Raw genomic sequence first — 13,940 nt, 5'->3', positions numbered from 1 at the left:
TGCTGAGGGGGCTTTTGGAGGGGGCGGCCGCTGAGTCGGTCCCGGAGAAGCGATCACCGGCGGCGTTGGTGCTGGCGCCTGGGGGCGGGGGACTGGAGAGACAAGAAGGGGGGTCGCTGCGGTGGTTCTCTNGCTGGGTGGGCTTCCCCCGGCGTCTCGCTCGCCTCCGGGGCCCCGTTCCCCGCCCCCCGCGGTATGTCTTGATCCCGAGCAGCGGGTTTCATGGGGCTCCTTAGGATTATGATGCCGCCCAAGTTGCAGCTGCTGGCGGTGGTGGCCTTCGCAGTGGCGATGCTCTTCTTGGAGAACCAAATCCAGAAACTGGAGGAGTCCCGATCGAAGCTGGGTAAGGAGCAGAGCCACTCGGTGCTGACTGGTCATGAAGGGGCCGGGCCGGGGAGGCGTTGCAACCCGAGCAAGTGGGCTTTCGTCTAACCTGCGATCTGGCTCGGGGGCAGGAAGCCGAAAGAGCTTGCGAAGGGACCCGGGACTGGGGGCAGCGAGAACACAAGCTCCAAGAACGGTGTGAATTAAGCGTGAGTGGTGTGCTGGGCTCGCGAGGTCACGGGGCAGAGGCTGCTAGGGTGGGGGGCTTTCCCGTGCCTCCTAAGGGTTACCCGAGGAGGCATTCCAAGGGGGAGACAGCTAAAGAAGACGGAACTCAGTAGGGAGCGGGAACTGCCGGAGGAGGCAGAAACGCTCAGCCTTGCGTGTTTCTTGAGTCTCCCGAAAGCCCGGGCCACTAGTGCCAGTCCAGGGGTGTTCCAATTTGAGATGTTGGCACCTGGATATAGATCTTTTGGGGATGGGGAGGTTCACGAAGGGATAGATGCTTCGAAATGGAGGGAGATACTGAGAATGATGGTGAGTAAAAGAAATACACTGTAGTGAGTTGCACTCTTGTGCTGGGGGCAGCAAGGGACCACACAACTGACGGGAGAAGTAGGCTGCCAGGTAGGACAGGAAAGCAAATGAAAAGCTTTTCAGTAAGGCACTGTGAGGAGGCACCCAGGCATTTAAACTCTTTTTTTCCTTCTTTTAGGGGAGCTAAATTTTGTTAGTATTTTGGGCTTAAGAATAGGAATGTTGATCGTCGTTCCCGGCAATGTTGATGTAATGAATTTGGAAGAGGAGGGCACACTGAAGGAGAATTAGAGTGAGATTGAAGTTTGTGGAAGGAAAAGTAAGATTATACAATAAATTAACCACATGCTTAAGTACCTTAAGGAGTTAAGAGTGATTAATGAGAGATCTAGAGTCCAAAATGTGAGAGTACGAAGTTGTGAAAGACCAGAAAAATGCACAAATAATAGGTACTTTCAGATTAGTAAGGAACTTTGGCATTTGGGAGGAATTTTGGATGTAGAGGGAGTGTTGAAGGATGTCTGCAATACGATTAATGTACATGGCATTTAAAAATCAGCTCAAGAGGCTATAATTTGAGTATGGAAAAGAAATGTAAAGTGTTTTTATACATACACTTTCACCTCGGCGTCGTTTTAAATAGTTTTTGAGAAGCAAGCAATAAAATTTCAGCAGCAAAATCATTTAGACTGAGTAACAGCTAGATGCTGCTGTGGGTGATTATTAATATTAAGGTAAAATGTATTAGCAAATAATTCTACTATTACAAGTATAGCTGCCTATTTGCAGTTTTGGCAGACTTTGCTAAAAGCCTTGAAAACGTTTTGAAGAGTCTATCAAAGAGCATCAAATAAATCTAATTGAAGTGCAACTAAAGTTGAATGAGGTGCTAAGATTAATTCCAGTCTTCAACCCTAGGGTAAAACTTAGCCTACACAGTTTTGAAGAGAGATCAAATTTATTTACCATGATTTTATTTATATGTATCTTGTGTGATGGAAAAATTGTTCACCTTAAATATTGAAGGTTGGCCAATACACCTTTATTTTTGGTTTGGATCCACTTAAGCATTCGGGGTCACATTCTGGCCTCTTTAATGATCCAGCTTTACTGAAAAAAAAAAAATGACTCTTGGAGAAATTTGAAAGTTATATTAAAATTCAGATATGTACTTATTCTTTGTTATATTGCTATTTAGATTTCTTAGACACATTACAGTGGTAAGGATAACTTCACTTTCTTAGGTTCCATTTTTGCCTCAGATTTTCTCGTAATAGTTGAAAATGGGTTCCATAGACACAACCTAAATGATTTAAAAAAGAGGATTATCATAACATGTAGAAAGCCACAGGTAGAAAATAATGTGGTTTTTTTTTCATGATTTTTTGGTAAGAAACCTTTAAATTCCATCAGAAAGAGTATATATGGATCAAACCAAGTACTCAAACTAAGAAAAGGAGCTCAAATACAAAACACCTGGAGGAACTAATAATGGTCTGGAGCTGGAGCAACATGGCAAATAAAATGTATAACCTAATATCGTCAGTCTTGATTTTTTTAAAAAAGAAAAGTCTCATAAAAAGGAGTACTAAAACAGATGTTACCAGTTAGTAATCTTAGGGAAGGAATGCAGAGAAGGCATAGTTGATAATCAGACTCCGTACTAGGCACTTCCATACGTGATATTTGTATGTAATCTTCCAAGAACACCAACTATTTTTACAGATGTGGGAACAGACTCCAAAGTTATAACTTGAGCACGTAGCCATTAGTGGCAGAGTCAGGATTGGAACCCAAGTGAAGTGTGATTCCACATCGGGTGCTTCTTTAATCAGACCAGGCTGCTTGGGACTTTATATTGACACTACACTAAGATTTAGCAGTTTGAGTAGAATTTTTAAACGGTAATATCAATGTTTAATTGCATTTATTGCTAAGAATGAATATAATTCTGAGAAAATCTAATTTCTGACACAAAGAAATTGGTTTAGTGTAATGTCTGCTTCTTGTTTATATCCATATAATGAACATAATTGTATTACCCAATGAAATGACTGCAATAGTTTATTTCTGTTGTAGAAAAAAAAAGAAAAGCCTGTGGTGGTTTTCTGTAAGTGTAAAGCTTTCTGCTAGCTTAGGCAAAAGTTATAAAATTTACACAGGCAAATCTATTTAGGCAACTAGGTTTCTTCTGTTTCTTGAAGACCCATCCAAGATTATGTATGTTCTCTAGATTTTGTTATAGTATTTTATAATTTTTAGTCCTTATATTTAGTTCTTTAAGGCATTCATATATTTGTAGAGATTTATTGTAATTTCTCTCAATGAATGGCCACTTATGGCAAATATTAATAAATAATTCATTTCCCACTGTATGTTACAGTTTTTTTTCCACATATTATAGTTCCTCTTTTCATCTCTTAATTTTTTTTCATGTTTTTGGATTGATTTTGAACTCCATGTTTTCTACTAATTAGAGATTCTTTAAACCTCAAAGGACCTCTATATAGGCTTCAAGGCACCCATAAATTCCCTGAAATTATATGCATAGCATTTATCAGATTTGCAAAGGCATATGCGATCCTTTTATTAGTGGGAATCACTGACATGGAGTAGATGGTTTGTTTGTAAGTGTGTTTTTTATTTCTTTGTTTTTAATATTAACGTATTATAACATGCAGCTTGTGCGTAATACTTAGGATACAAACACATTAGTTATGAGAAAAGTTCTTTGGGGTGTGTCATTTTATTAAAATGTATACTTAATTTTTCTAATGGAAGATGACATGGAGTCAGTGAAAACTTACTTAGCTTACTACTTAGGTGTTAGCATTGCAATTTGTTGCTTATACAAAGTAGCTTTTTCTAAGTCTTCAGAGGCCTGCGTAGCTAATGCTGACTGATGGAATTGCAATGAAACCTTTGTACATAAATATTAGAATTATATGCTTGATAATTTTATTCTCTATAGGGTGTAAGCACTTAAAATAATGTTTGTTGTTTGAATGCTTCTAACACCACTATGTGAATTTATGAATACATTAGGATATAATCTTTAAAATGAAGACAGTGACTCAGAATGGATTATGTAGTCCTCTTCACTGGTTGAAAATTCTGTTACTCTCTATGTTCTTAAAATCCCCCTAAGTTTATGAAGTAATTCCGGGACTAAACTTGATACTGTTCTTTGGAATTTGGTGGTATTTAAAGTGCCTGAAACTGTGCAACGGTATCTGTAAGATGTTCCCAGGAATGATAGACTCCTCTCCTTCTGAAATTGTTTGCCAAACTCACGGTAGTCACTGTTTAGAGGACTTTGGGTTAATTGGAATGAAGTTATTTTAGAATTGCTAATTAGTGCCTCACTTATGAGTCCTGGATAGGATACTAGTGCCATAGAGTAGTCACTAGAAAAATTGGTCTCAATTAAGGTAACCCCAGGATGTCTGTCTACCATTCCCTTAAGACTTGTAATAGCTTTTGGCACGTAGCAGAATGGTAATAAAAATGAATATTCCAACACTGGTTTCCAGAAAGACCACTTTTGAGGGATAGTCGTATACATATCTGGACTTTCTAGTCATGATTCACTGTGGCCTAACTATTTACAGTTTTATACCCACCCACTAGTAACTGTTTATATACTTTTGCTTTTCTGCCTGTTAACTATGGATTAACTGCCTGTTAGGTCACCAAAACAATATTTTCTCTTGACTCCCCTTTTCTCAACCAACCTCTGTTCCATATTTTGGCTTCCCTTTGCAGTAAAACTAAAAACTTGTCTTACTGACTCCAATTGCCAAACTCACCAGTAATTTCCCTAAATCTTATGGTCAATTTTTGTTCTTCATTTTATTTGACCTATCAGTAGAATTTGACACAATTGATCACTTCCTCTTTTGTGATAGATTTTCTTCACTTGGTTTCCAAGATAGTATAATCTTGGTTTTCTTCTCACCTCATTGGTCACTTCTCCGAATTCTGTGTTGGATTCTCCCTTTCTCCTCAACCTCTTAGCATAAAGAATAACCCAGGGCTCAGTTCTTCTTTATTAACTCTTCCTTAGTTAGTGATTTATATGCTGACAACTTCCAAATATATATTCCTTTTTTTTGAAGGCACNGAGTAGATTCCAGTGATTCATCCCTTATGTATAACACCCAGTGCTCATCCCAACAAGTTTCTCCCTTAATGCCTCTAACCCAACTGAATATATATTTGCAATTCAGGCTTATTTTGTAGTAATTTGGCTGCCCACTTGAATTTGTCTTTGAGTAATTAGTAGACATCTCAAGCTCAGTGTGTTCAAAATGGATCTTCTGAGATCTCTGTCCACTGCCTCATCCCAAATCTATTTTATCTTTTACCTTCCCTATCTGAGTTGATGGCCACTGTATCCTTACAGTTGCCAGGGTTTTACTTGCCTTTTCTTTTTCTCACACTCTGCATCTAATCTGTCAGAAAAATCTTGTTAACTTTACCTTCAAATATTTCTAGAACACAACTACTAATGCCTTCAGCACTTGCACTGTTAATCACCCTAGTTCAGGATATCTACTATCCTCTCTTCTCTGGATTACTGCAATGTCTTAACTAGTCTATCTGCTTCCACACTTGCCTTTCCACAGACTATTCTTAATATAACAGCTAGAGTGATCCTTTTAAAATGTAAATCAAATCATGGCACTCAGCATAAGGCTCTTTAGAAGCTTCCTGTAGAGTGATGCTTACTCCTTTTAAAACAAAGCCCACAATTTTATTGGCTAAACACAGGAAATGACTTTTTGCCCCCAATTCATATATTAGGTGATCATTTTGGTGGGTGGTTTTCCTATATACATGGGTGATTGATTCAGGGTCTTGGGTACCTCCTGCCATATAATTCTACCATCCAGGCTTTGGAAGTTTTCTGCTGTCAGCTGTGGGTAGGGGCAAGAAAGGGGTGAGGAGGTCCCCTTTCTGAGCTTTTTTTGGCCCCTTTTATCCTCAGTTTATTGATGAAGACCTCTATATGCAAGGGGGGAGGTTGGAAATGGGGATTTTAGCTGACAGTTACTTACCAGTTACAACTGTGTATTATGGAAGAAGGCAGCATACATTTGAATTTTTTGAATCCCTTTGCATAAATCCTTAAACTTATTTGTTTTATGCCTCAATATATAAATATAAACTGTCTCCATAAGTGTTCTGTGTGAACGTGAAAAATGTATATTCTGTTACAGGGGTGGAGCATGCAGTAAATGTCAGGTCAAGTTGGTTGGTAAAGTTGTTCCTCTGTATCCTTTATTTTCTTTCTGAGTACTTGTTCCATCAGTTATAGAAGGAGGGATTTTGAAGTCTCTGAAAATAATTGTGAATTTGTCTATTTTCCCCTGAAGCCCTGTTACTTTTTGCTTCATGTATTTTCAGGTACTGTGATTGGGCACGTAAATGTGTAGGAATGTCATGTAAGAATGTCATGTCTTCTTGACTAATTAACCTCCTTTTCATGATGAGATGACCCTTTTTATTCTCGGTAATATTCTTTGTTCTGAAACCTATTTGGTCTGATTAGCCACTTCAGTTTTCTGTTGATTGATGTCAGGATTGTCGATCTTTTCCCACTCTTGATATTAACCTGTTTGTATCTTTTTATTTAAAGTGAGTTTCTTGTAGGCAGTATGTAGTTGGGACTTTCATCCAATTTCATAATCCCTGTTGTAAATGGTGGTGTTTAGAGCATTTACAGCTAATGTAATTATTGATATGGGTGGGTTTAAATTGCTGCATTACTATTTGTTTTTTATTTGTTACATCTGTTCCCTGTTTCCCTTTTTTTCTGCCTTAGGATTAACTGAGTATTTTGTTTATTCCATTTTACATCATTTGTTGACTTACTAGCAGTGCACTTTCTTGTGATTTCTTTTTTTTTTTTTTTAGTGGTTGCTTTAGGGTTTATGGTATATAATATACTATGTTGTGTGTAAGACCCTTAATCATTATACTTCCATTTCCTCTCTCCTGGCTTTTTGCTACTGTTATTATATATTTTACTTTTACATATAAATTCTATAATACATTGTTATATTATTTTAAACAGGTATCTTTTAAAGAGATCAAAAATTCCTTTAAATTATATTTACTCATTAATTTTCCATTCCCAGTGCCCCTCATTCCTTTGTGTAGATGCAGGTTTTCATTTGATACTATTTTTCTTAATCCTGAAGGATTTTTTTAAAAAATTAATTACACTGAATGTCTACTGGTGATGAATCTTTTCACTTTTGTATGTCTGAACAAGTCCCTAATTGCCTTAGATATTTTTGATGGGGATAGCAATTCTAGGTTGACACATACTTTTGTTCTTTCAGTCCATTACAGGTGTTGTTCCATTGTCTTTGGTTTATGTTGTTTCTTATGAGGCCACCATCATTATTCTTTGTGTTCAGCTGTACATAATGTCCTTTTTTGCCTTTTGGCTACTTTTAAGATTTTCACTAGGTTTTAACTAAAATGGGCCTTGCTGTAATTTTCTTCATGTTTTAGTATGTGTGTTATTTTTGTTAACATTGTTACTGTATATAAAACATTTTAATAGTAACTTTTAAAAAATATGAAGTTAAAAAAATCTGGCTGCACAGTGTAAACATAGTAACTAAAATCCTACTGCAAAAAATGAATTCTTATTTAGTCTTAAGTAAACAGAGTTGTAAACTCTACCCTATCTTTGTTCTTCAGAAAAGAGCTTAGTGATCTTAGTGATTAATTAGGGCTATCTTTGTTTCTTCCAATTTCTTCTTCTTCTTCTTCCTTTTTTTTTTTTTTAATGTTTATTTCTGACATGGGGCTCAATCCCACGAATTGTGAGATCATTACTTGAGTTGAAACCAAGAGTTGGATGCCTAACCTGCTATGTCACCCAGGTGCCCCTCTTTCAGTTTCTAAGGTGTGATGCAAAAGGACAGTATCTTACATAGTCAATAATAAGAAATAGAATATTTTGAATATAGGGAAGGATGTTGGAGTTTTGAGTAAATTGAGTTGAATTAAATAAAATCCTCCTTCAGCTTTGCATTTGGCTGAGTTGTTTTAGTTTTGTCCCTGTCATACTAAAACTAGTTCAGCAGTTGGTTTTGACATGAAGATTCTTGTTTTAAAAAATTATTTTATTTTTGAAAGAGAGAGAGAGACAGACAGACAGAGAGAACAAGCAGGGGAGGGGCAGATTCTCTACTGCAGGTAGAGAGCCCAGTCTGGGACTTGAACTCTCAAATTGTGAGATCATGACCTGAGCCGAAATTGGGTGCTTGACTGACTGAGCCACACAGGCACCTCAATGACGTGAAGATTATTGATCAAATATAACTGAGAAGTTTGTGATTATTTTGTATTTGAATTTTAGGAAGCTACTTCTAATTGCTAGGATCTTTTTTCGCCATAGTATTGCTTTTTAACAAAACATACCCATCTCTAATAAAGTGTTGCATGTTTCCTGTGTGCTATACACCTTTGGCAGAAGGCCAACGTAGCTCAGTTGTTTCCTCCATAGAAGAGCTGATTAGAAAAACTGGCTTGACATGATCTTAATGGACAGCTTCTTCATCTTATTAAATAGGATAGAATAAAAACCATTCACCATTGTCCTTTATATTTTGAAGATTAAAATAAAGAACCAAACACACTTCTAATGATATTTGAGTGTCTCAAGATAGATTTCTCAGCAAGGAAAAATAGGGGTATGTGTGATTTTTTGATCCTGAACCTGGGAATTGTTATGATAGTCTCTTATTTGAGATGAACCTGTCCAGGAGTGTCTGACTGATGAGATGCCATAAAGCACTCTTTTTGTTTTGTCCTAGGTTGAAACTCTAATTAAGCCTGTGACTAGCTGACTAGCTACCGTCTAATCTTTTTTTTTTTTAATTTTTCTTATGTCTTTATTTTATTTTGAGAGACAGAGACAGAGAGCGAGTGGGGGAGAGGCAGAGAGAGGGAGACACAGAATCCGAAGCAGGCTCCAGGCTCTGAGCTGTCAGCACAGAGCCTGATGCGGGGCTTGAACCAACGGACTGTGAGATCATGATCTGAGCCGAAGTCAGACACTTAACGGACTGAGCCACGCAGGTGCCCCAGCTACCATCTAATCTTCCTCATGACCACTCTGACTTCCCTTTGCTATTTTTTAAAAAGTTTATTTATTTATTTATTTATGTTGAGAAAAAGCATGGGCAGGGTAGGGGCAGAGAGACAGAGAGAGAGACAGAGAGAGAGAGAGAGAGAGAGAAAATTCCAAGCAGGCTCCACACCTTCAGCACAGTGCCCTACACAGATCTCAAACTCAGGAACCCTGAGATCATGACCTGAGCCAAAACTAGGAGTCAGATGCTTAACCAACTGAGCCACCCAGGCACCACTGTTTTGGTCTTTTTTTATTTTTTACTTGATTTGAATCTCTTCCTTCTTTACCGTTGGTGCCCATGTTTCTTCAATGGTTTCCTGCTTTTCCCTCCAATGGCAAGCCATCATGACCTCCAAACCTTCATCTGTAACAGACAATAATAATAATAACTAACATTTATTGAATACTTATTGTAAACTAGGGATATTTCAAGTGTTTTATATGTATAACTTCATTTCATAGAAATGGTGCTTACTTCTACTGTTCTCAGTGAGTGGGAAGATAAAATGATCTTCAAATGATATAATGAATGTGAAAATGTTTGTAAACTATAAAAACTACAATTATAAATTGTTATTAATAGTGATACATTTACTTTCTCTTTGTTGCTATTGTCTTTTTGTTTAATGTAATTCAGAGTTTACTTTTTTTTTTTTTTTTTTTTTTGCTGCTGTAGGCTTTGCCCAGTGCTCTGCCTCATAGGATTACATTTGTCTGATGTATAAATCAAATGGTGATGTTACAGGAGTTAAAGTTTTGACATTCACATTAACTATTTCTTTCCTCTCTTAGGAAGGAGTAAAATCACTGGCAGTTCATATTATTGTTCCTAAAAATAGACATCTATTTACTTTCAAAAAAATTATAGAAACCCCCTGGCTTTTTAACATGACTAAAGTTTCTTCACTCTTTCCTCCTAATTTTTGCTAACTTGGCAGTTTAAAGATAGATTTTTATAAAATGTACATTAAATTTGAATTGTGACAGGGGAATTTGGTGTGTGTGTGTGTGTGTGTGTGTGTGTGTGTAAAATAATTTCTTAGTTTCTAAATAATTTTTTTTAAAGAATTGATAGTCAAATTAGTAGAGGAAGAAAGAATCTAGGTCTATTTCTCCACTATGGAAAACATTTTATGTGATAGTTCCTTTACTGTCAATTTTCCACAGTGATTCATTGTCATATTCTCAAATACAGGGGAAAATGTGTGTTCTGTATCCTTTAAAGAATTTCAACTTTTTCTTATTTTTTATTTGATTGTATTTATAGATTTAATTCTGGGATTATGAGAATCCCAAAGAACAGAATTCTTGACTCTTAGCATCAGAGGCTTTTCAACCTTCAACTACAATTAAATAAAATGCTTCAGAAGCCTCTGAGATAAATTTTGGAGTGATAGCATATTTGCTGCCTTTGATTTATGGAGTCAGGGAAACATTTCATACTTGAATTTGATTACACAATAAAAAATCTTATTAATTTAGTAATGACAGAGATAGTTTGGGACAATTGGGTATCTAATCATGAGGTTATAATATTATAGCCTAAATGCTTTGTGATAATGCTTTATGATTTAAGGTAGTTTTCACTGTAAAATGCATTAAGGTAGAACTGTATGTATTGATTATTTAACTGCATTTTGACAGAATTTAAGACCATGTTGTTGATTATTTAGGAAAAAAATTATGGTATGTAGATATTTTTATTTGGTTTTTAACTTAAGAGAATCTGATAAAATAGTTTGTAACTTACTCATGTAGCCATTATGGTTAAGAAAAATATGGATTCAGTTGGCCTTTCTAAGCTATAGTTTTCAAATATGATCTAAAATAAGCACTGTTAGATTAACATTAAAGGCTAAAAAGAAATTGCCAGTACTTAAATGAAAGATAGTTTTAAGGAGAACTGTTGCATTTAAAAAAAAATTTTTTTTTTACCATTCATCTGGTTATTCATGTTATAGTACATATAGTTTTACATAATTGATGTAATATACTGATTTATAGTCCAAGTAGGAGCAACCTAATTATCTTGGATGGGGATGAAATTTTTCTGAATAAATACAATGATGCACAGAAGTCATATAACATTTTGTTTTAGGCTAGGTTCATGATCAAATATAGTAACTTAAGTTTTATAAAAGTAAGATTGCTAGTTTAATAAATAGTAATGCCTAATAGTAATAGTCATCTTTCTATATTAGAACAGCATTAAAGGTAGGAGGTAGGTAAGGTAGTTGCTAAAAGCACAAGCACTGTCAGTCATAGTAAGTGGGAGCTCTTTTCAAGGGAGGAGCCCAAAGAAGGCAGGAAAAGTACAGTAATCTAGATTAAATCAGAATGGGTACCTGTCTTCCTTAAAAGCTTCTGAGCATAGTTCTGAAGGAAGTAATGCAGTTATGGTATGCCTATAAAATAATAAGACACAAAATAATACTATTTGTCAAAGTAGTCATCTTGAGGTTGGAGTTGAGTTCAAGCCTCAAAGTGGGTGTAGAGATTACTTACAAATAAAATTTAAAAATTTTTTTAAATTATCCAAGTAATTATAGATTATTTGGATAAAGAGGAAATAAAAGGTAATCCTTGTTTCACATCCTAACAAGTCCATTATTCTTTGCAAGTTTCTTTAATGTAGGTTTCTTTAAAAAAAATTTTTTTAACGTTTTATTTATTTCTGAGAGAGAGAGACAGCGTGAAAAGGGGAGGGTCAGAGAGAGAGGGAGACATAGAATTTGAAACAGGCTCCAGGCTCTGAGCTAGCTGTCAACACAGAGCCCGACTCGGAGCTCAAACCCATAAACTGTGAGATCATGACCTGAGCCACCGAGGCGCCCCATGTAGGTTTCTTGATAAAAGTTATTGTAATATTTTATCTTTTCATTTAACATCAGATCGTAAACATTTTCCTAGGTGCTATCATAATAGCCAACATAACAGTGTAATGATAAGCTCCCTTTTTGAGGAGGGGAAATAGGAGACTTTTAGAAAGGTTTTAGCCTTTCCTTATGGTAAACTATGAAGTAACCACTTGTACTGATTTTGTTTCATTTAGCTGTAATATTCTAGAATATTTATTTTTATTTTTTATTTTATTTTTTTTGAGGTTTATTATTTTATTTCTGAGAGAGAGACAGCATGAGTATGGGAGGAGCAGAGGGAGAGAAAGAGAATCCTAAGCAAGCTCTGTCATCATGGAGCCTGAGGCAGGGCTCATACTCCTGAAAACCATGAAAACCGTGAGATCATGACCTGAGGCGAAACCAAGAGTTGGACACTTAACTGACTGAGCCACCTAAGCGCTCCAATTCTAGAATATTTATAATAAGATATGAGTTTCAGAACCTTCTTAGTTGTATTAAAATTTAAAGTTCCAATCTAGAATTCATTTGACTTTATTCTGCTTTCCCTCGTGGGTTTCATCCAGAGTGGATTCAGGTTTTGTGAGGCTTCTAACTTTTATAATTTCTAGGGTCCTTTTTAAGAAAAAAAAGTACAAAATTATGAATATAAATTCATGCCTATGACTTTTGGATGGGGCCCTTGTGAAGTGTATGAACTGAAAGTTTAAACTTTATTAGCTTTATAGTGTAAATCTACATGTGAGTCCATCCTTCTGATGCCTCATGGTACTCAAAGTCCAAGAGGGAAAGTGCTCTCTGATCTACTAAAGAACTATTCCTTTGTTTTCCCTTTAAAACAAATTTTATCTCTTTTCATCTGTATATTTCTTTCTCTATATCTCCACCCTTGCCATTTTAGTTGTGAATATTTGGTTTGTGAAACATTTAGATGAAGTTAAAAAACATGGTTGTTGTTGGAGATAACTGCTTGGGTCTGGGGAGCAGACAATATACCCCCCTTCTGCCTCATTGAATTCTGTACTGATTGAAAAAATACCTAAGGAAATCAGATGGAGATCAGAAATTTGCAGGTGGAGATCAGAATTTCGGTTGGATAAAGCTGGACTGGAAGGTTTGGCTAAGATCCGTCACCATAATGGCCTTCCGGTACTTCATTTCTGATTAAGATTTATCCAACCATTTACTGCTGTAGACAACTGCAGTCTTCTTGACAAGGGCCAGTATGCACGCATTCCTTTAAGTCTACAGCACAGAGCAGCAAAAACTGCATCTGCATCTGCAGATGACGACTGGCTCTAAATGGGAAGGAGCCTATATAACATCTCCCAAATTGACTAGAGAAGTCCATCTTTTACTTTCTTCCTCCCCACACTATAAATGTTGTTTTTTTAAGGTATTAAAATAAAGGTACTAAGACTATTAACAACTTTCCTTAGGTAGTGATTGGCTTTTCAGTTTGGTTCATGGTATTTGTATGTATGCCATAGATTGTGATTCTGAAATAGTTAAAATTACCCATCTTTTAGGATTTTTGCCTTTGGTTATATACATCTTAAGTAAAGAAGTGATGTATGTATGTATATAATTCTAAGTGTGTATGTGCTTAATAGTATTATTTTTATTTTCCTTTATTCTTTCTGTAAGAGTTTTCATTCTTTATATAAATCTTGTGCTAATACCTATCTTTTTAATCTCTGAAGAAGTTTTAACCTTTCTTGCAGTCAGGTCTGCTGGTAAAAAATTCCCTTAATTTTTGTTTCTCTGGGCAAATCTTGATTTGTCCTTCACCTTTGAAGGATCATTTTGCTGGGATGCAGAATTCTACATTGGTGGCTTTTTTTTTTTTTCTTTCAACACTTTAAAATATTTTACTTCAGTCACTTCTTGCTTGCATGGTTTTTGGAGAGAATTCCGATGTAATTCCTGACATTGTTCCTTTCAGGTAAGGTGTTGTTTCCTCTGATTTCCTTCAAGATTTTTTCTGTCTTTGCTTTTCTGTAGTTTGATAGTGATATTACTAAGTGTAGATATTTTCACTATTCTCTTTCGTGGTATCT

At 36.1% G+C, this 13,940-nt stretch overlaps 1 protein-coding gene across 2 annotated transcripts in view; it reads left to right on the top strand.

Moving 5' to 3' along the window:
* Positions 1 to 135: 135 nt before the first annotated feature.
* HS2ST1 (heparan sulfate 2-O-sulfotransferase 1) overlaps positions 136 to 13,940 on the top strand; it is a 160,816-nt gene continuing 147,011 nt past the window's right edge. For both annotated transcript variants that reach the window (XM_077746106.1, XM_077746105.1), the window contains exon 1: positions 136 to 346. In XM_077746106.1, coding sequence (XP_077602232.1) covers positions 223 to 346 — 124 coding nt within the window. In that variant the 5' untranslated portion in view covers positions 136 to 222. The remainder of the gene's footprint in view (positions 347 to 13,940) is intronic.

The sequence above is a fragment of the Crocuta crocuta genome, unplaced genomic scaffold (genome assembly GCF_008692635.1).
Source record: "Crocuta crocuta isolate KB4526 unplaced genomic scaffold, BGI_CrCroc_1.0 scaffold48, whole genome shotgun sequence".
NCBI lineage: Eukaryota > Metazoa > Chordata > Mammalia > Carnivora > Hyaenidae > Crocuta > Crocuta crocuta.
This window is presented reverse-complemented; position numbering and strand designations above follow the sequence as displayed.